Below are 26,864 nucleotides of genomic sequence, written 5' to 3'. Positions count from 1 at the left end.
TTCTCTTTTTTTTTTTTTTGAGTGTGTTATACCCCAATTAATAAGCCATCATTATTTGTTCCCTAAAATTCAACACCACAGTCAGTAACAAAATGCTAGACCGTCCTTCCAAGTATCTGAGCCCGTTTGGGGGAGGTTGTATAGTCTCCAAGCAGACCCTACGGTGCCTTAAAGATAGTATCAAAGCTGGCAAAGGAATGTAGCCGGCCAAAGGGAGTCAAACGGGCACCCGGTGCAGGCTTTATTCCTTTGTCAGCTTTGATACTATCTCTAAGGCACCGTAGGGTCTGCTTGGAGACTAGAGGTTGTATGCAAATGAAGGCGGAAACTCGTTCCACTTGATGAACATACGGCATGTCACCTGCCTTGTAGTAGGGAAGAGTTGTTTCAGTGTCTTCGGTGGCTTTCAGTTTTCCCTACCGCTCAGTATTCTGCCAGAACGAGGAATCATAGCCACAAACCAGCCGGTGTGGATCGGAAACACTGTACTTAGTACCTGCAGAGCCAAGGCGCTTCGGACAGGTAGGCTGAGATTGATTGGTGTATACCTTCTTTCATGAAGTTCACTCGGTCAGTTTACCTGTTTCAATGGCCGCAAGGCAAATGCATACAGTGGTCCATCTCGCGTGTAGATCCCATGTCAAGGTGCTTAGATCGGAAACACTGTACTTAGTACCTGCAGAGCCAAGGCCGCTACGGACAGGTAGACTGAGCTTGTTTGATATAGACTTTCTTTCATGGCAATCATGCATGTTAAGGTCAAGTTAGTATACCTGTTTCTTCTTCTCCCTTGCAATGGCCGTAAGGCAAATGCATGCATGCGCACGTAATCCACGGCGTATCGTTCAGTGGTCCATCTCGCGTGTAGAGCACATGTCAAGGTCCTAGGTTTGATTTCCGTTCTAACCGTGTTGTTCTGAAAAGCAATTGGTTCGTCGTTTTTGTGGTCGTTTGCCGTATATAGGTAGATCCCTGGTTTGTAATTGTGAAAGCTCCCACCCACTGCTCGAAATTGGCATGCCCCATGGGCAGGCTTCAGATCATGTGAACCTCAACTCAACCTGTACATAACAATTGAGACCTTGCGTGTTATGCCACGAGGCGCTTCAGTTTCAAAGTACAAAAGAAGTCAGGATCACAGAAGAACGTCATGGAAGGGAAGTCGATTGTTGTCATTTTTAAAAACCCATGGTTTGCGTGAATCACTCTCTTTGAAGTGTATTTGAGCGACAAACTTCTCTTCGAAGTTGACCATATCATATACTGCTGTCCGCAAGTCTTATATGATATGATATTGTATATATCTTCATTATCGTATATTAGAACGAGAAAGCGCATTATTTTAGTCGACGTTGTAGAGGGTTAATCATTTGCAGGAACCGGGATTTGTCTGCAATGACGTTAGCATTTGACTTATAAAGAAATGCTTTCGTGCGAAAAAAACAGTGTCTGTTTTATTTAACTTCCTCAAATTCCAGATTCTTTGGCTCATAATACCCTGGGGCTATTTAAGTTCTCGGAATTTGACGGTGCATGAACTGAGCAGTCAACCGTTCTTTTCCGAAATGTGGAAGTACGGTAATCTAAAATGTTTCATGTAGTTTCCCTTGTTTCCAGTAACAAGGATGTCTAGTACCCAGAATACCACGCTCTGGACGCTTCCAACAGACGCACTGAACCAAACGACGCAAGGCCTTGGAACGACGTCAACAGAGAGCGACTTCACCACACAGTACAACGTTACAACGGCACTGACGACTGTAGCACAAAATCAGACGACTTCCTACACCGAAGTGTCCTCTGAGCGGCCTGTGAACGAGTCTACCTTTAGGCCCATCTCCATGTCAACCGCCATGTCCTCGGTAAATCGAACACCACCACGAAGTGCCACAAACACAAACGGGCTTTGCGAAGCCCCAACAAACGTTAGCATGATGTTGTTAGGGACCGCTGTAGGTTCTATCCTAGCCACTTGTGTCTTGTGCGCCATCGTATTTTTGGTGTGGTACAAATTCTGCCACGCGAAAGGTACCGCATACCGGGACGGAAGGGACAACGAGGAAATGAATCTGGGAACGAGAGCCTCCGCAGACGACAATGTCTCCCCTCAGCGCACTGGGTCTGAATCTCGTCCTCCGGCGCCTCTGCCGAGGTCGGAGCTACAGGACACTCGGTACATGACCTTGCCAGTGACCTCTGCATCCCCAAACGACATTGCCCTCCGAGAAACAGTTGGAAATATCCGTTAAGTGAGAATTATAACGTTACCAGTGTGAAAAGTGGATATGGGCCGATTTTTGTTGGACCGGTTTTAAACCAGTTTTCCCAAGTTTTCCGCCCAAAACTTTTCTGCATGCTGTCCCGCGGTAACGGTTACAAAGGCGACACGCTGGCAATCCAAGCATTGCTTACTTTCTGACGTGACAAACAAACTTGCTGATATCCAGACAAAAGAATTAAGCAGCGTCTGAAATTCGGAATATGTTCACTATGAGCAGAGACTTCTACATATACTCAGAATACGAAATATGGCTTCTCAATCACAGAACATGAACATCCTGCTAACATCCTACTCCTCTGTTCAACATATACATGTACTCAGCAAAAAGTGTAGCATAATTTCCCATTACAGTTAACGTTAAGTTTCAATATGGAACAGATGCAGAAGCAAGAAAAATTTACACATATAATCTAACAATTAATATAACAGGAATGCAACTCATAAAACTGCACACCACACTGGACAGAGACTGGCAACTTATATATTCATCTGATGAAAACACCAAGGCATCCTTATATGTATGACTCTATTACCATAAAAACACTTATTCTGAAAAATCTTTTGTTCTACTAGAGTATTACAACCTTAGATTTGAACTAACTCTAAGAAATCCCTTGTTCTATTACAACTGTCACATATGGTATACAACTTTCTCAATGATGGCATAGCTAAACATTCAGGTGAAAGATAAACATTGTGGTACTTACAGTAGATTGTATCAGAAAGAGATACTCCAAAAATTCTGATTTATCTATAACCCTACTATATTGCCAATGTTCTTTGCATTGTTATAACAATGTTATTGTAATCAGAATGTCTTATTCAATAGCGGCATTTCATACACCAGAAAACGATGGAAGCTATAAATAATTGTAATCGGAATGTCTTGTTCAATAGTGGTATTTCATTCACCAGAAAGTATTGTATCTATAAACCTATCTTAGTACAAAGTCACAAAGTAGCACCATTGAGTTCTGCTAAGTTCCATGAAAACCAGCATAGTAGGCCTTGTTATACCAAGGAGGTTAAAAAAACTCCTTGGTTATACATGTGTACTAACATTATGCAGTATATCTTATATAGCCAAGTCATAAAGATCATCTAGAAATTGTTGTAATAAGTGACTTCTTCCAATAGAATTCATATCACTTATGATGAAAGTAACGTCTTCTCTTTTGTTTACCTACACTAAAATCTCAGTTTCTTTTGCATAATTCTGTTGTACACTACCACATAATATATACATATTAAACATAAATAAACTTCCACACTGATCACTGATAAATAAAAGTGTTTCCTTGAAGATGCAACAAATCTTCAAAACCATAATTTCACTTCTTGAAAGAGATAAGAAAATCTCATTGGAAAAATGCAACATAATTCCTGGGAAGACAGAACACAAACAAACCAAAGGAATGCAACTTCAGTCAGAATTATAGTATATCAAATACATGTAGGTTTTTCCTCATAATCTTTACAACAACACTTACATGGCATTCCAAACAGCCACCACCCCTTATGGCTTGTACCTCTGTATTGTCAAATAAACATAAAATAATGAAAGCAACAGAAATAGACCAAACAGACGAGACAAGTATGCAGTGGATGCTGCACCAAAATGCACACATACATAAAAGCCTGAACTAAAATACACACATATACAAACCCCTAGCCTGGGTACCATCATATTTCTACCGGAGCCCCGGTAGAAATAGGATGGTACCCAGGCTAACAAAACCCTTCAACAGCAATACAATAAACCTGATAACTATATGGTCTCAACATGTAGTATCACTTATAGAAAAAAGAGCAGTCTTTGGAATCACAATTGTAAAAGAGGATCAACATTGTCATTGGCCGTTTTTATCGACACTGCAGTATTTTGAGGTACTGTTGTCATACTTCCCAGACAAGTTTGTAAAAATTGAGCCAATGAGAATCGTATTTCAGTGAATAATTTCATCAGGTTGGTAAAAATCCTATTTTTGGAATCAGCAAAGATCTTAATTGACATCCTGTGAGGCTCTTGAGAGTAGGAGAAGAATACAAGGTGTCACACGTTTTCAAATTTTGCGTAGATAGCCGTCACGTAGGCCATGATCGCCTGCCAGTCAGGTCGCTCTGTCTGTACCAGCTCATCCGCACTCTGGATTAAAACAAAAAAGAAACAATTAGGTTACTGTCCTTGTACAACACTTAACTTTCTTCCAACACAAAAGTATACACGAATCAAATTTTCAACGACTAATGTCACCTTCTTCTGGATCAATACTGATGACCAATCACTTCATGATGTAACAACTCGTGAGAGTTACAGACACATGATCTTATTAACATGTGATCTTTAGCCAAGTTTAGGATACGTGTCGTCAGCAATTGGTCAAATGTGCCAGAAAGTTTATAACAGTGATGACTGGAGTGCCCTGATGTAGATGGCCTCTTTAGAGGTTACTGTCTTCTGATAGATATTTTCATAATCTAAATTGTATAAGAGTTATGCTAAATCACAGTTTGAAAATCCTGTTTAAAAGGTTTGTGTAAAATTGAAAACTGGTATATTTTTACTTTCATTCTATAGTTTCAGTCATATGGTCCATATCATCAAATAAATAAACATTGACTATAGCTATCTACACTACATATACATGCATGTAACCAAGAATACACAAGTGCTGGTAATGGTTTCAAACATGAGGTCAATACAAAAGTACTCACCAGCATTGTGGGAATTCCAACACTCTCTCCTGCTTGGAAGGCTGTTGTGAAGTTTTTCCTCTGCACAAAACAGGACGGTAACAAAATCAAGATTAAGTAGGATTTTAACAGCATATTAAAGCTGGCATTTCACCTCTACATGCAATTCCTGTGGATACACGGACACTTGAACCATCACAACAATGGTAGTTGGAGCAAGGAAAATACAAACTGATCCACTGGCATTAAAACCAAGACAAAGAGGGCTGAATGCAAATACGAACTCATCTGTTCCATAGCACTCATATTTGGCATTAAGTACTTCTTGTGATCACATGTACTAGTTACTTACCTTGTTCTGTGCTGTTAGCTCAGAGAACGGCACCTTTTCCGGCAGGTAGGAGTGGAGAAGTGCACAGAAAGACAGACCATCGTTCCAACTGGTGCTGAAGTTGGTGACGTCTATGCCCTGGAAGGGAAGAAAAGGTACAAAGACCATTAGGTCTAAGTTCATGTATTTTCAATTCCAGTCTGATTGGGGTAGGGAATTTCCCAAGCTGCCTACAAAACTCAGCTTCTCCTATTGGGTCAGTAAATGGAGGAGAGCAGGTTCAGTCCCAGTCCTACTCATGTAACCTGTAACTTTGACCATGAAGCAGCCTTTGGGTCATCTTACGTGGTCACTTCTGAGTAAATATAGTTCAGTGAGTAGACGTGACCTTTCTACCTTGTACTGAGCAAACTCATAAAAAATTAGTAAACTTACTTTAAACTTAAATATCGTTTTAAGACCAGGTTAACAGTCAAATTACAAATTTCCTACCAACCATGTGTACTGTAAATTCAATTGTATGTCATTTGCAAAACACCATCTTCATTTGTATATAAAATGATATCAAATTTGTATAGTAAATGCCACATCCGAGAACAGTTTTAGGAATTGTACGAGTCACTGTAGTGTGCAATACCGTGTATCCCTGTGTCTTCCTCTGACACCATTTCAGCAGTGCGTTCCTCTTGGACCCGTCCCCTCTCCCTCTTCACTAGAGCTGCCAGGGGATCCCTGGCACTGATGGAGTCTCTCCTGTCACTGCTGGCAGAAAACAACAACAACATGTATATGTAATACAGTACATTGAACAGGTTTTAGCTAATTATCTGTGATATATAGAAAACATAAACCAATCTGTTACCAGGCATAAATAGATTTGTACATGGAATATCAAAATTACTGTAAATGCATTTAAGTTTGCAGGGATTTAATTTTGCAGTAGAGGGAAAAAGGACTGTTCGTGGTAGCACCATGCACTGTAGTCTCTTACTGCCATGGAAAAATGGTGGTTTTAAGTTTGCGGTGAATTGGCAACGCAAAAAACGCGACTATAAAACCACAGCAAAAATTTCTACATTTACAGTATTTTCTATAATCATAGTTGTGGGGAGCATTTCAAATGGGATGTGTAAGGGCAAGGAGGTTGAAAGAGGGAAACCTCCTTGGTAAGGGTCATAGGTAGGCAATCGTAGTTGTTATCCATGTCAGGTCAGATGTAGGACATATAACCATACAATATAGTTAATACGATACGATGACCAGTCTACTAACCCATTAGCTGGCGAGGTAGGAGCAGGAACTGCCCTTGCTACTTCCTTCTTCTTCAGGATTCCCCTCGCCACTGGGCTCCGAGACTCCTGACCAACCGCAGGCTGCTGGGCTGCTGTCTGATCCTTACTGGTGGGTGGTGATTCTGGGGATTTCAGGGCTTCTAATTCTGTATTGTAAACAGAAAGACGAGGAGTCAAATGAAATACATCCACCGTAGGAACAAAACTTTGATAGGTTGCATAGCTAGAAAGTTACAAACAATAACCATACAGTAGACATTACAAAATACGTCTGAAATTGAAGCATATTTGTTTTAACTTTTTGCCTTAGTTCAAATATTGTTAGAAATGACCATTGAATAAAAAAATTGCTAGTAATGTAACTTCCAAATTCAGATGACAAAAATGTTACCAGAATTCCTAAAATCCTAATACCACTGTTTCTAAATATATATGCCTCAAATGTTTTATGACACACTTGCATCATTTCTCATACATAGCATCTTTGCATTTACTCATACGTTGCGTCCTTGACCAATCAAAGTGCTCTGAGCTTGAGTTTGTTGACTAGGCAGAATCAGCATAAGGTCGATACAGCAACAGAGAAGTATTAAGTTACAAGCTAGTATCCCTACCAGGAATGGTGGGCACACTGCTCCTCCTGCCCCCCTCCCCACCCGGTGACGTGACCTTCCCCTGCGGAGAGTCAGCCTCGTCCTCCAGCAGCCGTGGTAAGGACGGGTTGGGCTGGCTGTGTCGCCACTGCGGATTGGCTGTTGAGGCTGGGTTCTTCTCCCTGCAACAGTGGAGATCTTTCACTTTCAAACAGTAAAGGCACAGAAATTGTACAAATCTTTGAGACCTTATCTGAAACATGTACATTGTATCATTTTCATTGCACAACATCCTATTTGGCATATCTTGGAGAACTTCCATTTTCAAACAGTAAAGGTACAGATATTGTAGATTCTATCAGTGAACTTTGAGATCTGTCAATGATGAAATTACTTAGTTCAAGGACATTATATCAGACGTCCTTGCTTAGTTACATCTGATCGGAGACGTGTATTATTTTCTCTGTACAAAATTATCATTTGCTATTTCCATTATTCTTAAATCTGACTCATTCTGAGCATTATGGTTATGGTCAGCAAAGCATGGCACCATACATCTAATCATTCAAACTTTAAAGTGTGCATGCACATCTTCATCTTGCCACCTTAATATATACAACAATCTAGATGAATTCATCAGAACCTTCAAAGTCCTGAAAAACAGACAATGCACATATGTACTTACTCCTCCTCCTCTTTAGGACTGGAATGCATGTATGAACAGGAATATATCAATGACACAACATTAGGTTAAGAGTGCTGCAAGCAACTGAGATACAAATAAGTTAGTTGGAATCCTGACTACCTCTAAAGTTAAGGTATGTAGGACAGCACCCCTTGATCTCTGTTTCTTTAGCTCTTGGGCAACACAGTTATGACTAATGTGCAATCACTATAGGGAGTCCACTGGTAGTGGGGTGTGTTCAATTACTATACTTTCTAAAAAATGATGGCACGTGCTGATTAAAGCATAATGATAAAGGCAGAATGTATTTATCTTATGCAGACAAGATGTCAATAAAACAGGTCAATAAGTCTCTTACCTGAGTGTGACTCCGTGCAGTGTAAGTGGTGAGGCTGGTGAGGGTGGCACCGTTGCCGTGGGAGATGGTGGACTCTGTGATGCCACATTGAATGACTTGACCAGACTTTTCACATTGATGGGGGAGGCACTATCTGGTCTCTTCACTCCTGCTCCCTGTCTGGAAAATGAAAATACAAAATGTAAAACCATTTACACATCAATGAAGGTTAGAGACACAAGATATGCCAAATAGCAGTTACTCAAGCAACTGGATATAATTTGGGAAATGTTGATATGTTGCAGATACCATCCACTATCATTCATCAGTGACACTGAATGCTATCTCAGTATCTGAAATTTCTCACCGTTTCCAAATCATATCCAGTTGCTTGAGTAAATGCTGTTTGGCATAAAACCATTCATTTGATTTTGAGGTATTCTTTTAGAAATCTCAATGACAAAAGTTCCTCCAGATGTAAACATTTAAGATTTCTAAAACTTGTCATGCATTACATTCTGAAAAGCAAAGAAAAACATGTGCTGGAAGAAAAAAAGACAAACAGCTACCTTAGAGCTGACAAGTCCTTCTCCACAGAGGCCAGGTAGTCCTGTACCCTGCCCTGGATCTGTGGGTCCTTCTGTTTGGGTGTGGTCTCACCACTGGCACCAGGACTAGCTGTGGTTGGGAAACACAAAACAAGTAATCATTATAATAAAAAGAGAATACTGTAAATGCATTTAAGTTCGCGGAGTTTCAATTTTGCGGTATCGGGAAAAAGGACTTTTCACGGTGGTTTTAAATTCGCGTTAGGACCATGCACTGTAGTCTCTTACTGCCATGGAAAGATGTTCACGGTGGTTTTAAGTTCGCGGTGAAGTGGCCACCGTGAAAACCGCAAATATTAAACCACCGCGAATATTAAACCACCGCGAAAGTTTCTGCGTTTACAGTAACAAATGGTTTCATGCCTCCATTGAATATTTAGAAATTAGAGTTTCTCGTTTGTCTCCATGTTATATGTGTCCATTGATCACTTCCTGTCAGCCTACAGTGAACATGACTAGCACATGGAATATCTATGTATGAAAAGGTAAACAGACTAAAAGCAATACCTGCCCATGTATTAGTAGCCCCATCATGTCCAAATCTGATACTTCCTGCCACTTTTGTAAGTCTGACTTTGCCATGACACCATATGCATCTTCCCACTCACAGTGTATTCAAATAATTGGACACATAAAAAACAGGCAATTTGAAACCAAAGCCTATGTACACAGTAACAATGGCCCACCATGCACATTGTGCAGTCTCTGTTTCAGCTCATTATAGTCCTTCTTCAGCTGAAGCAGCTCCTCCTGAGCCTCCGTTCTCATGTCGTTAGCGATGACGACCGCCGTCTGCAGGTCCGCCTGGAACTGTCGCCACTCCTCCGCGTCGTTCTCGCGCTGTCGCTGGGCGCTCGTCAACTCCAGCTCAAGATCAGCCTGGGAAACAAAACAACAAGCTGCTAGGGGACCAAATCTACACCACTTATTCCTGACATCAAGGTTCTCTGTCTCCAAAAATCAAGACCATAGCATGTTCAGGACAAAGGATACAAACTGACGTTCTGCTGCAATACCAAAGAAAACTATGAGGAGGCGCAAAATTGACTTTGGCCTTTGCCTTCCCAAGACCAAATACTTCTAGTATCATTCCAAGTCATTTAGACCTTCTTAAATCATGCTGACACAAATATGTGGAAATACAAATACGCAAACATGCCAAAAACAAACTTTCATTTTTCATAGAGGTAATTCTATTTATGACATGATAGCTGGCAAATGAACACACTACGTTTAACATCATACAAACCAACACATGGAAAGTCTACAGTTGTCAGACTGTCAGAGATTCTGAATCATAAATAATCTACTTTTTGTTGCTTGAGGCTTTTGATGGCCCCCTGCAGCTCCGAGATGAGGATGGAATCTTGTCGTTTTTCGGAGACGTGACTCTGCGCCGCTCGCTCAAGCTCTTCTGCTGACTCACGCAGACCAGAGATCTCATCATCCTGAGGAGCAAATTAAAAAAATGATTGATCAGATTCAAATCATAAGTTTGTCATGTCAACATAACAACTGAATGCCAAAGTGCCACAATCACATGCAAAGGCTTTTATAAAAGAGACAGAGCAGAGGAATATTGTGTGATAATTTAAGGCCTCTAACTGTTTTACAAATCACTAATTGGCAAAAATATTGCAGGCTTAACTCTCAGATACATGGAGGACAGGACTTTAACTTCAATGCGTAAGTCAGCTGGCATGATAAACAACTGGTGGCAGTCATTCCTGTGCTAATGGAGCTGCTTTTGACAGAGGTGTTTGAAAAGAACAGGGTGTAGGGCTTATTGCGCTTATCATGAGAAATGAAAAGTACATTGTAAGTGTGATCATTACCTTCATTCTAACTTCAGCTGTCATATGATCCAGCTGGAACTTCAGGTCTCTGATGTCATCATTAGCACATGTCCTGTCAGCCTCCAGCTTCTGTACCCTGTCCTCCAGCCTTGCCAGCTCCCTGCTCTTCTTCCCAAGCGACCGTTCCAGCTCCGCACACCGCGACTTCGCACGTTCTGCCTCCACCTGTGCGTTTCCTATCGTGCTGTCTGTCACGTCGTGAGCTTCAGGAATGTCCGACGGCATCGTTGCGGCATCCGTGCCTGCTGTAGCTTGCCCGTCCTTTCCTCTTTCCGAGCTGGATGAGCTGGATCGTCGTACGCGCCTCATGGCCTCCCCGATGATGGGACTAGCAGGAGCACTGAGGTGAGATGTGGAGGTGGACTTCTCCAGCTTTGGTTGCTTCTGCGATTGGGCTAGGAGAGTCTTCAGTTCCTCCACCTCTGCTCGGCTCTGTTCCAGCCGCTCCGTCTGCTGGCGAAGGGACTCCATGATGACAGCGTTTTCCTTCTGGAGTTGTTCGTTCTCAGAGGAAATTTCCTCAACAGTCATCTGTTGTTCAGTCAGCTCCTGTATGGACAATAATCAAGGTATCACAAGTCAGTGAAAAATAACTCAACACAACACAAAATTTATTTGAATAGTTGTTCGTTCTTAACAATAGTGTCAAAAAGAAGACAAAAACTTTGATAGTCCAAAGATTCTCTGCAGTTGTGTTTTAACATTTTACCACTGCTTAACTTCATGTACAATACATATGGTGACAAATGATTATCTAAGCAGAGAGAAAGACAGCATCTGACTGTACTGTGTTGGTTGTTCTTGAATTGAAATCTGAGCATTAAAATCAAGCAAGATATCTTTAAGGTGAGGTGTACTCTGTTTTAAAGTTTTTTTTTTTCAGGCTCACTCTTGGAATAGACATGGTAAGGATAGAAGGAAAAACAAACAAACAAACAACAAACACACCTGAATGGTAGCCTCCAGTTCCTCGCTCACGCTCTGCTGGTTCTCCTCCATGGCGATGATCCTCTCCTGCAGGTCGACCATGGACACCTCGCTGCCGGTGGTGCAGTCCCGGATACTCCCGCTGCCCAGCAGGTCCCCCGAGTCCTGGCTCAGGTTGTCGGGCGTGTCGCTCCTCCCGCCGCTCAGGTTAGCCTCCACATCACCCTGCAGGAGGTCCTCCATGGAGCCTGGGGGGAGGGGGGCATGACAGGTATTAAAAGTAGTCACATACAGTCCAGTCAAACCTGCCCAAGGTGACCAGACAGTGGGCTGGTAAAATCTGGTCTATGTGAAAGGTGGTCACTGTAGAGTCAATGGGCAAAATTATCGAAGAGACCACAAAAAGTGGTCGCATTGACCAAGTAGGTTTTTACCTCCTTGCATCGACCAGGTGGCCCTTACATACCGTGGGTCACTAGTACAGGTTTGACTGTATCTTAGAGTGTTACCTTTCCTTATCGACACTTAGGACGGAACATTCTCAACAGCATTTGTTGGTTTGTGACCAACATCTGACTCTGAGCAATAGTTACCGTTTATCTAGTGGTATACCAGTGTTGAAAGTACTATTAGTTATTACCTTTTATACTTTTGATGAATCATAACAGGATGTTTAAATAAATGTTGGTTTTATCTCAGTTCATGTGACATTCCCTTTTATCCTTCTATGCTTCATTGATTATCTTGCATTGTATGAAAGTCCTCCCTTGTAGCTGTACGAGTATACATCTGATAAATCGTAACAGGATATGCTTGAATATATTTTGGAGGTTTATCTCCAGTGAGGTTCCCATTTTTTCCTTTTTATTCTTATCCTTGGTAATAGCAACTGGACAGTTAGTGTGGATATTAATGAAAAGCAATGGGGTGGGCACTGGTTTTACAATTGACTTGAGAGTGTAAAAAAAACAGTACAGTACAAACCTGGTGATGAACTGGAAGCACTCAAAGGCCCCCCAGGTGCTGCAGGTGCACCCTCGACCACGCTCATCATGGAGGAGGCCTCAGCACCTGTGGTGCCTTGTTGCAACAACAACAACTCCTTTTCTGCATCAGTCTTCTGGTCCAGTGACAGACCCAAGGCACTCAGTCTCTCCCTCAGGAGACGGTTCTGTAGGGATGAATAATAATAAAAATGATAACAATAATAATAATAATAATAATACATTTGGTATATTTTGTTTGCAGCCAGTAGGTACCCAATGTTTATAGTAATGAACTACCTGCACTAGGCAACTACTCGAACACAGGACCTCCATTTTACGTCTCTTCCAAAAAATGAAGGACCTGGCTATAGCATCTAATTTTCCATGGTGGTCCTGACCGGACTGCACATTGCTTAACTTACGAGATCGAGGGATCGGGTGTATCAACGTGCCACACGGCCATAAACAGATGCTTTCGGACCTTAAGAGGAAGCCAAAATCCTTCCCAGCTATATACACACGGCATTAGGAAATAACCAACTTAAGATTTGATAAAATGGGCTGAGAAAAGAATATCTCTTTTTGGAAGCACTGTATAAAAGGCATTCATTTATGCATGATAGGATTATCATTTATATGCATACTCAGATCCTGAAACAAATACTTCTCACAGCTTCCATAATGTGATTGTAAGAATACCCATTAGAAATCTCTTAGTCTTACCTTCCTAAAACTACCATTGATAGCAAAATCATGAAACGATTTTCCCAAAATACAGCATCACTAGACAAGTCCAAATGACATGAAACCTGAAACCAGTTCATGAATTATGGACAGTGATATGGTTTTCCTCATTAGCTGAAATCTAATATGCAGATGTCTATCAGAATGTCCCGTCCAAATGCAATTACTTTCCATTAGGGCTGATTTACATAAGGTCATTCAATGGTGAATGCTGTATAATAGGAAATAGGGTTATAATTTATTATCATCTAAGATTACAATAGCATAATTTTTCAAAATATAGAACTGACACCCTTAGGTGATTTTTTCCTGAAAATTGTAAAACAAAAAAGGCTTCAGATTTGGATAATTGTATCAAATACATCAACAATTATGTTTTTCTTCACATTTTGCTTTGATAAAGCTACAAAATTGCTGAACAGTTCTAATCAAATTAAGATAGATGAGACTAAATGATAAGATGAAGATATATTTGGCGAGGTTCCGAAACTGGAATTCTAGTCCCACCTCTCCCCGGAGTCCTGTGAGTTCCTGGCTGATGGTCTGGTTCTGCTGTTGTAGCTGTTCGATCATCTTCACGAGGGTCTCGTGTACGCTGTTGCGCTCCTCCCCGCTGGTGGCGGGGCCCTGCTCGACCTGTCGTTCCAGCAGCAGGCGGACCTGACGCAGCTCTTCCTTCAGCACGTCCATATCGATCCGCGACGGCACCACGCGGGACGGAACCTCGTTATCCCTCCCCGAGGAAACGCGTGTCGGGGCCACCGGCTGGACCCTCTTGTCGCAGGAACGCGACTTGGAAGCTCCGGTCTTGTCTTTTGAAAGTCTTCTGGAGCCGCTGTCTGACTTGGTTTTCTCCTTGGTTGGTTTCTCCTTGGAGGCTTCTGTTTTTGCTGCTGTTTCCTTTGCCGCAGTGGTCTTCTCCTTGTTGTTGTTTTCCTTCGTTGTGACTGTCTTGTCCTTGCTGCCGCCATTTTCTCGGGCGGGGCCATTTTTCTCGCGGGACCCACTGTCCTTTGCTGAAGTTGAGGAGGCGTTTGATGAGCTGCTGGTTTTCCTGGGCGCTGCCGAGGTGGCAAGGCCTGAAAATGTACAGGAAAAATCTGCTGTAAGTGGACTCTCCTTGTGTGACTGAAAATGATACATGACTTGTACTCTTATGAAAGACTTGTACTCTTATGAAATCAGGTTTGATAAGGACATGTTTGCTCAAAGGTGTGTAATGACATCAACACAATAGAGATATGAGTCATAAATTTAATTTTGTATCCAGAAAAAATTACCATACTGTAGCTGATACATGTACCTGCAATCAACTAAATAACCTTTGGTTTTGAAGAGAAATTAAATGCATTTTCACCAGTCTAGATCACCTCTCTAGATCTCTTTACAAATTACTAGTAACTTTACCTCTCGCAACTGGAGCATCATCCTTTGAACGAAGGTCACCACGAGCATCCATTGCTAGTCCTTTTCTTATTCAAACTCAGTATCTTACTCGATAACGTAATTCTAAACAGTTATCCTTAATCTGTGGATCTAAACCTCCAAACTGATGCTGATTCACAGATACAAGGAAATAATTATTTGGAGTAACTATTTTTTACAGAAAAATGCCACACTAACATGACATGTTACAGTGAAGAAGATGGCAAAACTCTATCTAGTCCTTCTGAATGCCAATGTGAATTGACCACCAGTGGCAGCTGTTAGACTGTACGTCATTCTTGTATACAAAAAGACACAGTTTACATGAAAGGGCTCTGAAGGATGACTCTTGTATTTGTTTTGTTACAGGTTACAACTAAATGGAAGGCTTACAAGAGTTTCTTGGGTGGGGTCAAAGTTTTCAGAACAGTTATTTTCGTTGCTTGATGTCATTCTAATTGGCACACATGGTATGTGATTGCTTACACAAATGTTTTCTATAAGCTCTCTTAATTTAGAAAAAATTCCTTTTAAAGCAGCTAGCCCACGTTGAAGACTTGGCATTTTTGGTCTTTCCCCACAGGCTTTATTCAACCATTCCAAATGCAGGTGACATCATTGCACCTTGTTCTTTGTGCCTGAAAAGCTGATTCAAAAGGTATTGAACAAATAAAGCAGGTCAAAGCAACCGCCTTTGACCTTGATAATGACTTCATCTGGGCTGTTCCATTATACTACATGGGGGAGGACATTTGTACATGTTGAAGAGGAAATTTTGGAAATGGCACAGTATGAGAAAAAAGGGGAACAATGGGACATATTCTGTTCTTTATTTTCACATATGGTAAATGTTGAAATGAAAGGAATAAGCACCCCCTTCACCAGGAATTATGGTATTCAAGGGTGATGTTAACTTAATGTAACGTGGAATGCCTTTTGGTGATCACAGCCAGACTAAACAGGCTATTACAGACTTAGGATAATTCTCCCCACTTAGTGTTAAAGAAGATCAAGGTCAAGAGCCTCTTCCATTGACTGGTACATGATTTGATAGCACAATGGGTCAAAGATATGGTACCTACTTTAAGTAGCTTTGATGTCAGTTTGAACTAAAAGTCTTAAGTACTACTACATGTACTGGCAACCGATAATGACATTTGAGACTTTGAACTTGAATTTTGGTTGCCAAATACTTGAGTAACATTTGATGGGAAATTGTGAAAATAGAGCTACTACTACATTTTGAAACTTTGCTCAGCCATACCTTTTTTTCTGAAACACCTGAGTGATCCCAGTTTCATTACTGATGATGTGTCCCGGTAAGTCAGGGTGTATTTATAAAGCAGTCACTTTTAAGCATATGTATGTATCAATGTGGGGGTAAAAACAGAGACATCTACATAACTTCTCCAATCTCCATTCTAATCTCAAGTGTTGTCACCATTACCTTGCAGTGGCTGACACATACATCAGAACCAATATTGCTGTACTGTACTTGAACTTTACTTACCTACTTCAGGAGTGTCAGTTTCCTCTAACATGGTTGCACAGACATGTGCAGAATTAAAAGTCATTATCAGTATGTATTTGTACAATCACATTCAGCAAATTAAATAAATCTACAAACTAGATATATACTGGAGAAAAAAAAAACATTTGGGATATGCCATTAAATGCTTTGGTTGTCTGATTATCTCCATATATAGAAACTAGTAGTTATTTGAGACTGGGTGTTTGTTTTCTGTAAGATTTGTATTGTAAAACTGCTATACTCTTCTAATGTAGAGCATAACTTTATTTGTAAAATTGATATAATGTGTTTACCATCATATGCTATAATGAAAGAGTTTAAGTGTCAAGTAGCCCCTTATAAAAATTTTACGATAATGATAATAATAAGCCCTGAAAATCATATCCATCATTTGCAATGAATTACCCCAATGCAGACCCCCATACCATAACCAAGGACATTAAAAAGCTATATTATTGGCCTCATGTCATTTTACTCAAAGGTCAGGGCCAATTTGATACACCAAACCAAAATATGCAATTTACCAGCTCTTCAATACATATCTACTTGACTTTTAGTTCTAATATTGTGACATATGGAGTCAGCCTTGTTTGGCTAGAAGGTATAATCATATCATAATGTATTGCCATGTGATTGGTTACATCACATGTACAGCCATGTGCCAAAACCCTTCCTGCCAGATGAGAAGGTTTGGCCCACAAAAAGACAGCAGGAAAGCTGGGACTGACAGATAAACCTTACAACCAACACTGGGGGAAACAGGATGATGTCATGATAAGATCTATAAAATCAATATAGAGTAGTAGTAGTAACTGGTTTGATGGTGGAAGCACTAAATGCCCAAAACAAATAAATCAGGACATCAAATTTAGCAGTTTTACTGAAAACATTACTAGTAAAATTGAAATCTGCAAAGTGTATGACTCCTACCAAGTTCATATTGTATGGGAAATGCACAACTCTACGTAATGATAGTAGGTTAAGTGGTCTATACAGGATCACCAACCCTACTTTCTATAAGAATAAGCAACATAGAATGTACAGTAGAAGCCATTTAATTGCACACCCCATGGCCATTTGCCAGCATTTTTTGTGCAATTATCCATAATGTAAAGTTATCCAGCTGGACCGCACCTGTTTGGGATTTGGGGATTCAGTACAATTAACAGAAGTGCACGGCAATCGGTTGTGCAATTAACTGGCTTCTACTGTATTATGCAAAGAATGTACTATATAGCATATGCAGATATAAACCAACAACAGAGACAGTGGATATAAAACTCACCCAGACTTGACTTTGGCCTGGCTGGAACCCTCCTGGACGGAGCGGCTGGATCGTCTGCCAGGTGCTCCTGGCTGCGGCTGAGGTAGTGTCTGCTCCTACTGATGACAGCCGCACTACTGGTCACCTGGCCAGGCGTTGCTGGAGATCGCGCCGTTGACGACATCAGGTCCGATCTCCCCAGGCCACGGAAGCTGCCCACGCGACTACCCGCCAGGCTTGACGGAGGCCGAAACCCAGCAGATGTGCCAAAGGGAGGCCTGGCGGACCTCTTCATAGTGGTCTAGATGGGTACAACCTGTGACAACATAATACAGTAATTGGACATTGACAATAGAAGCTACATAACAATAAAACATAACAGAACAAAAGAAACCGTACTGTAAGTGTGAGGCAGGTTACACACAGTTTTCAGTTTTACTGTAAGCAGGAATCTATGGGACAGTCTTTCTGTATGTGACACATTAAAAAGCTAATCTTCCAGAGGTTACCACAAGGCCAGACACTAGATGTACTCACAGAACTGTATGTTATTGTTTATGCTATATGAATCATAACAGTATAGACTAAGTATGTCAGTGAAGTTTCCTCTTTGTCTTTCTGCAAGCACAATGGACAGACTAGCCCATGGCTTAATTTTTTTTTAATTCTCCTGTCGATTAGACAGATGAGCAGGCAGACAAGCAATTGCCGGTTCGGCAACCTATTTGCCTGGCCTGCACATGACTTTTTAATTTTATGGTGAAGAAGGGGTGTGCAATTCTTTCTCCACCATCTTGGCTTAATAGTGTGTCTTATAGACTGCCACCATTGGTATGCAAGTCATTGGTGTTGATGGACAGGGAATTTGGCTCTTGACCTTCTGGGCCAAAAGCAGGTCAACTAAATATTGGACCACCCATGCTACACCTGGAGTGGCCAATGAGATGAGAGAAGAGAGGAGGATGCCAAGATCAGATAAAACATGATCTCTGACTTCAGGATAACAGAGCTGAACTCAGAGTCAGACTGTGGCAGACAGTTCTGAGAACAAGAAGCTGCAAAGACAGGCCACAGGAGACGAAAGGTCCCAGGATCAAGTGAGACAGCCAGACAGAACCCAGCGGGAGTTGAAGTTCAATGCTATCAGAGGTTAAAGGCCAAGGGCAAGGTTAACAGGAGACTGGACTGGAATGCTTCAGGCTTTAATCAAAGTAAGTTAGGTCAACGATGATACAACCATATCAAAATAAAACTTCATATTTTTCATGGTTGAATAAAATGAAGACTTTAGTTTGAGATTATCATTGAATGGTTTATCTAAGGAAGAGAGACCTTGGTTTGTTTTGTGAGGAGACATACAGTTGAAATGACTTCCTGTTGTTGCTATGAACAATGAAATCACATGATTCACAACCACCATGATCATAGCCATACTAACGTTATAGATACAGTAGAAGCTGCTTGGTAATTGCACAGCCTATTTGCCAGTGAATTTCATGCAATTATTCGGCTGGTGCAATAATGCCAAGTTATCCAGCTGGACAGCACCGGTTTGGGATTTGGGGATTCCGTGCAGTTAACAGACTGAAGTGTGTGTTAATCCGCTGTGCAATTAACTGGCTTCTACTGTACTTAACTTTTGTCTTTCTATTAACTCCATAATTATAATGAATCATTATGGATATGATATGATGCAGCATCAGACTGCAAATTTTGAAAGCCATGCTCCATATGTAATTTTCATGGCACTAGTATTCTAAGTTCTAACACTTCACAAAAATTCATAATTTGTCTTATAATATTTCGTGGTTATGGTCACTTGTCTTTTTTCCAACTACACCACATAACGCACATTCACTACACATGGTGACCATATATATTTCTACTCTACTGTACTCAATTTATGCAGCGTGAATTGTAATTAAAATTCTGGCTGAATAAACATAACTTGGGGAGGGGGGCACAAAGCGATTTTGTGAAAATAAATTGACCAGTATGGCGTTAACAAAAGCTTTCTAAGTTACGGTACACATAGTGTAGCATTAGCGCTAGCGTGAGTGTGTGAGAGACTTACCGGCTTTCTCTGTGCAGTCAGATTGCCCCGCCAAATTTCAATGAACCACAAAAGGACGAGAGACAGTAACCCGACACGAAGCACAAGTGTTTTTGTTTGAACGGGGCAGAAGTCAACTTCCGGGATGACAGGCGCTATGTCCGGTTTTATTCATTTTATCAGAGGAACTTTCGAATATTTATTTGTAGTAAAACTATTTGAATAACCGTTACTGTAGCAGTTTTTTGTAACTATTCAATAAATTATATTTGATTTAATAAAGCAATAATTATAAATTCAAATTAAGTGAAGAAAATGTCACGATATTAGTAGATTTATTGTTGCTATACTCCTTCTTTGGGTGATACCAATACTAAGATTTAGACCAATTAGGATTGACATGTTAACCAATCTAGGCCCCTCTCAGCCAATCACAAAAAATGTTACAGAACTATTTTGGGTTTAAAATTATTGACCAATGAGCGCTCGTGTTTTGAGCTTGCCCAGACCTGCCCTTTACGTCACAGGCTGACGAAAAAAATCACTGGGGGAAGGGTTTTTTCAGAGATCGTCTTAGAGACCGGCAGAAATGGCTCCAAGTTCGGCGGGAAAGGGGGTTCTTAGCCTCCGGGTGACAGCAGAAGCAAATCAAGGGGGACGAAAGTACATGGAGGACTTGATCTGCATCAATTTTGAACGCGAGCAAGGCTACGAGATGGCTTTCTTTGCGGTGTTCGACGGGCACGGAGGAAAAGAGGCCGCCCAATTTGCCCGCGAAAATTTGTACGATTACATCAAGAAACAAAATGGATTTTTCTCCAGAGACAACGACAAGGTCTGCCGGGCGATCAGACAGGGGTTCCTGGAGACACACAAGGCCATGTGGAAGAAGATCGGTAAGGAAAACGGTCACTGTTGGTCCGATTTCGAAAATTTATATTGGGCGGGAAAACCGACTACTCGATCAGCCGGTTACAAAGCAAAACAACATACTTGTCTGCACTTTAGACTGAGGGGTCAACCATTTTGTACCTTCACTACAAGCTATTTGGTAATCTTTCTACAAGCGCTCAAGTAAATTATGATCATATAGATATGGAAAATCGCGAAGAAATCCTTGACTAGTTCTGTTGTCCTTTGGATCGTTCGATGTAGTAAAATTCTGCCCCCCTCCCCCACGTAGAGTGATGATAGCTCACATATGTGTGACCTTGGTGCCAGTGTTTCTACGTGTGAGATATCGATCTGTCAACCGTTAGCTTTACCACAGCACACGCTAGGCCTTCCTGAAATATCCCTGGTCGACAACACTCGCCGATGTGCGAATTTTCGTAAAGATTAATCGCTTTTTAATCGGGTCACGACCGATTTGCTAAGGCGGGAAGGGTTGTGTGCTGCGCACCCCTCGGTCTGCTCCCATGGGGTCGGCCACTGCTACTGGAATTTACGCAAAGGGGGGCAAATATTTGAAGATTCAAGCTCCAACTTGTTTTATTGTAGTCCAATGTCTGATGATTTTACTGTCACCCAGCTGACACATACCACAGATCAATAATTCCATTGTATTCAAAACCATTTCTTTGTTGTTGATTAATATTTGATAAGCACTTTGCTGCAGGCCATAAGGGGAGTAAGCTCAACATCGATCCAAACAAAGGATCTGTATTCTATTATCTTTTCTACAAATTGGTTTGTTGTGTCTGTGAAGAGTACCATATTAGATTATTTTTTGTCAATGGTGTTATGTCATGCAATGTGTACCTGTGGAAAGATAGAAAGAAAACACGGACAGGTGTACTTTTTCCCAGTCACCCTGAAAAGCATCCAAACAATATAAAACGTGACATTTTTTAAGTGCTGATTTCAAAACAACCTTTCTGCACTGTTCTATGTAGAGGTGTGCACCTGTCAAAGCTGTCTAAAGTGAATAAAATAACAGCTGTTTTCCCCATATAATTTTTACACCCAGTGGACCTCCCCCCACTTTTGCATATAGGAGGGAAGACATGTCATGACAGGCAGCTTTCAGTTCCTTAATAGACCTTATATTCTGTGTTAACAGGAAGTTGTTAAAGATTGTAAAATGGTACTTAAGTTGCCCTTAAAATGCCTGATTATACTGGTTCGCATATGTCTTTGCTCCCATAGTAGCCCTGATGAGAAATACCTTACACCAAATTGCAAGCTTAATTGGGAACACTAACAGTTGAACTGTAAACATCAGTATATTAGTGCTTTTTTGAGCATGATGCAAACTGCTAACCTTTCATGGCTTGGTGATGTCACCTTTGACTTGTCAGGGTACTGGTAGAGAAAACAATGTTGTACTCAAGAGTCAAGGTGGTGACAGCCCCTTGTGCAGCTGTTCCAAGGTCTTAAGTTGAGACATGTCTGAACCATGACAGGATTCAACGGGGTCTTTCTTTTCTTAAATCCCAGCAATGAAGCTTTTTAAGATGTTCAGGTTCTTGAAGTTGTCTTGACGGGATTCAAATTCAATATGATACCAGTATTTTAACTGTTGCACTATCAACATACAGCAAACTCAATGTTAAATTTTGATCTGATTTTAATTTTTGATGTATGATACCAGTTATTTAACTGTTGCACTACTAGCGTATGACAAATTCAACGATAATGTTTCAATCTTTATTTTCTGTGTAGGCTCCTGGCCCAAGACAGTGACTGGTCTGCCCAGTACAGCCGGTACCACGGCAGCGGTGGTGCTGATCAGGGGCTGTACCATGTACGTGGCTCACGTGGGGGACTCTGGTATCATGATGGGACGACACGACCTGTACTACGACAGAGTTAGGGTGAGTACCTTAAATGGATTAATTTTTTGGGGAAGTTTATTTTGTGTAAGGAGGAAAAGGAAGTTTTTCCCGTAGAAACGATCACAGAATATTTGATCTAAGTTTGATAGCAAAAAGCCTGACTACTCTGTAAAATAAACTCTTACTTTCCAGTGAACCATTAAAAGATAACATTACCAGTGTTTCGATATAATGTTCATCTTCAAATGTTAGTGGTTATATGTTTTTGGTTGGCGTATTACTGCAAAGTCCTGAAACTACAAATATACATGTTATACTACATGTACTACTGTAGTAGTTAAGCATTCAATATACTGATATGATAAAAGATTCATAAACAAACTGTAATGTTAAACTGATCTTGAATCCCTGATTTTGAAGAAGTATGAGAGGTTGAATCACTCCTTGTACCTGGTTTAAAAAAACATGTGCACGAACTGTTGTCTGGCAGTAGTTAAACCAAGGAGGTTCAATCAGTGATGAAACCTCCTTGATTTAACTTAAATATATATAGAATACTACTCCTGACAATATGGTAGATTTACAACACAAAAAGGTAGAAAACTGGGAAAGCATTTTCTTCCCACGCCCTTGTCCTTTCGCCAAGTTGTAGCTGATCCTACAGAGGCCATTTTTCTTCTCTTTGTCCATGAGAATAGGACCAGGGTACGGCACCCCACCCATTTGTCAACTCGTTCCCATTGTTGACCAACCGGCCTCACAGTTTTTTCAGGGACATTGTTCTATTGACGGACAGGAACAAAAGGCTGTGTTTTGACCTCTGCTATGTAAACAAAAGGTGTTATCTTGCCAAGGTCGTAGGAAACTTTTGTAGCCGGCTGCTAGCCGCAGAGCTGTTGTCTGTTTTTACCAAGTAGTCTTGACACCGCTGCCACTGCGTCTCTTAGAAATGGGTCTTCAAGAAATAGTTATATTTGGCAGTCTTCACTGGGTGCATTGCCTACACACGGCAGCTTGTATTCATTTGGAGTGTGTCAAACTTTAAACAGATCAGACAGCCTTGTTGCACTCTGTCTAGGCTTGGCAATATCAAATGAAAACAAAACAGGTATAGATATTTGTGTTAGCTACAGTCTAGAGAAATATACATGTACTTCAGTAGTTTGATTTATTTATTTTTTGGTGTTTGACAATGGCCATGATTGTTTTTCTGTCCAAAGTTCTCAATTAATATATGACATGGACCTTCTCTGAAACTAGTAGTATGTTTTGAAATTACTAGTATTTGAAAATCCTGTTGTCAATCTGTATTTAATATTTTGCCTTTTATTGAATTAATGGGCCAAGAATAACATGTTAAAACTGTGATGGTTTCTGTTTTTTTTCTGAAGGCTGTACCGCTAACTCACGACCACAAACCAGAGCTTCCCAGCGAGCGTCAGCGAATCGAGAGCCTCGGAGGCAAAGTCATGAACAAGTCTGGCGTCAACAGAGTGGTGTGGCACCGCCCGAAGCTCTCGCACACCGGGCCCATCCGCCGCAGCACGCAGATCGACTGTATCCCGTTCCTGGCCGTGGCTCGCTCCCTCGGGGACCTCTGGAGCTACGACTACGGCTCGGGAAAGTACATGGTCTCGCCCGAGCCGGACATCAGCGTACACACGGTGGATCCGAGGTGTGACCGGTTCATCGTGCTGGCAAGCGACGGCCTGTGGAACATGATGTCCATGCAAGACGTCTGCAACTATGTACAGGAGTGTGAGGCAAGGAAACATGAAGAAGTGAGTACATTGTGTGCTAACCTATTGCAAGGAAAATATGCATGACTGGAAAATATGCATGTGATTTTATTTGCACCAAAGATAGTAGCTGTGCACCTAATTTTGAACGTGGTTGGAGTGGTACACCTAGATATTTTAGGGTTACATATGAATGTAAATGTGCTATTGAAGACTATTATACAGTGTCTTCTTAACATTTAAGTGTCATAAAATATTGTAAAACATTTGTTTTTCTTACTCTTTGAAGTTACCTAAAGCATTTCAGATTTAAGCTCTGAACAGAGACAATAAAGACAAATCGTACACGTGTACTTGGCTTTTTCTGGCATTTCTGTCACACCAGTACACCGTAGAGCTCCTAAGATAAGCAAGATGTTGTGGCAAACTTCAAGAAGCGTTGGGGCCAAAAAAAGAACAATGTGTATGAAATTGTGCAATCTCTGAATTACTTGATAAAGCTAAGACATGAATAAATACACCTACTTAGCAGTCCCATTCTTGCATGCTTGTTGGTTAATATTAGCTGTTGATTAACACCTATGTAAATGTTTGGTGTCAGAGTTTGTGCTGCCTTAGGGTCAGTGTATTTTGCTTCTGGACCCTACCCTACTGCAGCTTGGTGGATATTTGAGAACTTCTGCTAGTCAAGTACAACTTTTACAGTTTAAGCGGGAGTTACAAAGTGTCAATTTACATAGTCTTACTATAATAGTTACAAGATTATATACAAGATGAAGGAAGTAACTGTTGTTTTCTTCTCTCCTTAGCTCGGTGGTCACGTGTCCCACAAACTGGTTCACAAGGCGCTGTCGAGATGGCGAGCACGGATGCTGCGCGCAGACAACACCACGGCCATCACCATCTTCATCGACTCACCAAAAGGCCCTTCCAAACCAGAGAAGGTCCTGTATGCCTCCCCAACACCATGGAAGTGCTTGGCCAAGCATCCTGAGCCGACCAAGAAGACACCTTCTCCACAGGAAAAGGAAAGGGAAAAGGAGAAGGAGAGGGAGAAAAAGCACCACCAAAAGAGCGAGACAGAAAGGCCTCGTAGCGTGACGCCCACGCTACATCGGCAAAACGCTGTGTGCCAGCCGGGAACGAACAAGGAACTCAGCTCAAACTCTGGCCTTCCCCACGATGACACAGCAAACCAACCACAAGGCTCCGACACATCAGCAAACACCAATCACATTCCAGATAACAAACCAAGTTCGGAAGCACGGACCAATCAGGACAATGATAAGATAGGTGATAAGGAATCCGACTCAACAGCAAAGGAAGATAGTCCATCCAAGGACAATGTTGAAAATGACATCACAAAAGCAGCATGCTCCAGACCAGGTGGCCCTCTCAGCAGGAAAAGGGCACACCCCGAAGGCGGCCTAGCTACTGGAGAAACTGGTTCTCCTGCCAAGAAAGCAAAAGGCGGTATGGGTGGGGAGACGAAAATGGGGCGTAGCTTGAGATCACGAGACTTCTCCTTCCACGGTAGACCTGTGAAGGGTAGACAGGCGAAGAACAGCCCGGCGAAGAATAGCCCTCTGAAAGGAAACAACAAAACTCCTCTGAAGTCTTCACAAAGAAAGCTCGCACCGAGGAAAACCTAGGGAAATGGCAAAACAACAACTACTGCTATGCAGGCTGTAGAAGAGTTGTGCTCGTTCACAACTTCTACCAACCTTAAATCACCTTAACCTTTTGTATCTGTCAGAAATCCAAGATTATTTTAACTGGGACATATCAAATTTTGGTCAACAGTGGGAGTCAAATGAAAGATTTTAAGAATAAGATATCTGTAAAATAGAATTTTTGAAGTTTTGGATAGCTTGAAGATTTAGATTCTTGTAGTGGTCGTAATATTTTCTATTTTATTGTGAGTGAATACTGAAATTGTTGATTTCTGAATCCTAGCTGTAGAAGAGAATTTAACTTTTTACATTACCACAACTTTTACCTACTACATGTACTACTAGGGTAATTTGATATGAAGTTAAAGATGAACAACCTTACAATCCCTCTCAGGTTCAAATATCCAGAAGCATTCTTGCATGATGCTGAAGTTTGCCTGTTTGTGTACAAATGTTAGATACTGCTGCAACTTAACATGGGCTGCATTGTAGGTTATCAGTGTAGTAAGAGCTAAGGTTTGGCATGTAAAATATTACTGTAAAAATTGTCCTGGGGAAGGTTTTAGCTCTATACTAAATTTGTACCCTTTGACATCGCCATTTTTTCTTTTATATAATAGATTAACCAAAAATGTCTAGTTGTATAAAATGTTTGATATCGCACACAATTTTAGATTGCCTAGGTAGCTAAATGTTGACAGAAAAGGATACAACACTAACACGCACAGAAAACCATAACTGAGTGCGAGAGTTAAAGATTCTCATTCCTTAACAGCAGACTTGATATTATGAAGGTTTCAATGACTTGATTTAACTTTTAATGATTTTAAGCCTAAGTACAACATTGTTCGGATTGTATAAAATTTCACTGGAATTACCAATGTTGTTCCTTCCCTTTCATTGACCCGAGACGTTTTTTTGAAACTTTTCAAGAATTCAACCTTTTTGAAAGACAAAAAAATCTGAACAGCAACTATTACTTGTCCACCGCACAATTGAAGCTCAAATTTTACTCCTCTCATATAAAACAAAAGGAAAAAGCAAAATGAACAATTTTATTCCCCTTAG

The 26,864-nt window shown here is 41.1% G+C and overlaps 2 protein-coding genes and 1 long non-coding RNA gene across 3 annotated transcripts; 2 read left to right on the top strand and 1 right to left on the bottom strand.

The window, feature by feature from the left end:
* The first annotated feature begins 356 nt into the window (after positions 1–356).
* On the top strand, positions 357–3,315 carry LOC118425752. Its single transcript, XR_004832320.1, has 2 exons — positions 357–522; positions 1,618–3,315. It is a non-coding gene; the product is annotated as an uncharacterized LOC118425752 (long non-coding RNA).
* Positions 3,316–3,340: 25 nt separating this feature from the next.
* Positions 3,341–19,801, bottom strand: LOC118426135 (cytospin-A-like). Its single transcript, XM_035835394.1, is given in 19 exon segments — positions 3,341–4,427; positions 4,997–5,056; positions 5,328–5,444; positions 5,944–6,000; positions 6,002–6,068; positions 6,579–6,744; positions 7,213–7,373; positions 7,877–7,894; positions 8,235–8,393; positions 8,783–8,891; positions 9,508–9,700; positions 10,132–10,269; positions 10,657–11,226; positions 11,626–11,852; positions 12,589–12,775; positions 13,842–14,413; positions 16,270–16,293; positions 17,576–17,870; positions 19,629–19,801. Coding segments are annotated over 18 exon segments (3,192 nt in total). The 5' UTR covers positions 17,850–17,870; positions 19,629–19,801; the 3' UTR covers positions 3,341–4,334.
* Positions 19,802–20,110: 309 nt separating this feature from the next.
* On the top strand, positions 20,111–26,189 carry LOC118425703 (protein phosphatase 1D-like). Its single transcript, XM_035834743.1, has 4 exons — positions 20,111–20,503; positions 22,272–22,423; positions 23,776–24,165; positions 24,933–26,189. The coding sequence occupies exons 1-4, from the start codon at positions 20,197–20,199 to the stop codon at positions 25,773–25,775; spliced, it is 1,692 nt and encodes a 563-aa protein (XP_035690636.1). The 5' UTR covers positions 20,111–20,196; the 3' UTR covers positions 25,776–26,189.
* Positions 26,190–26,864: the final 675 nt, after the last annotated feature.

The sequence above is a fragment of the Branchiostoma floridae genome, chromosome 11, assembly GCF_000003815.2.
Source record: "Branchiostoma floridae strain S238N-H82 chromosome 11, Bfl_VNyyK, whole genome shotgun sequence".
Lineage (NCBI taxonomy): Eukaryota > Metazoa > Chordata > Leptocardii > Amphioxiformes > Branchiostomatidae > Branchiostoma > Branchiostoma floridae.
Note: the sequence above shows the minus strand (reverse complement) of the source record. Positions and strands in the feature narration are given on the sequence as shown.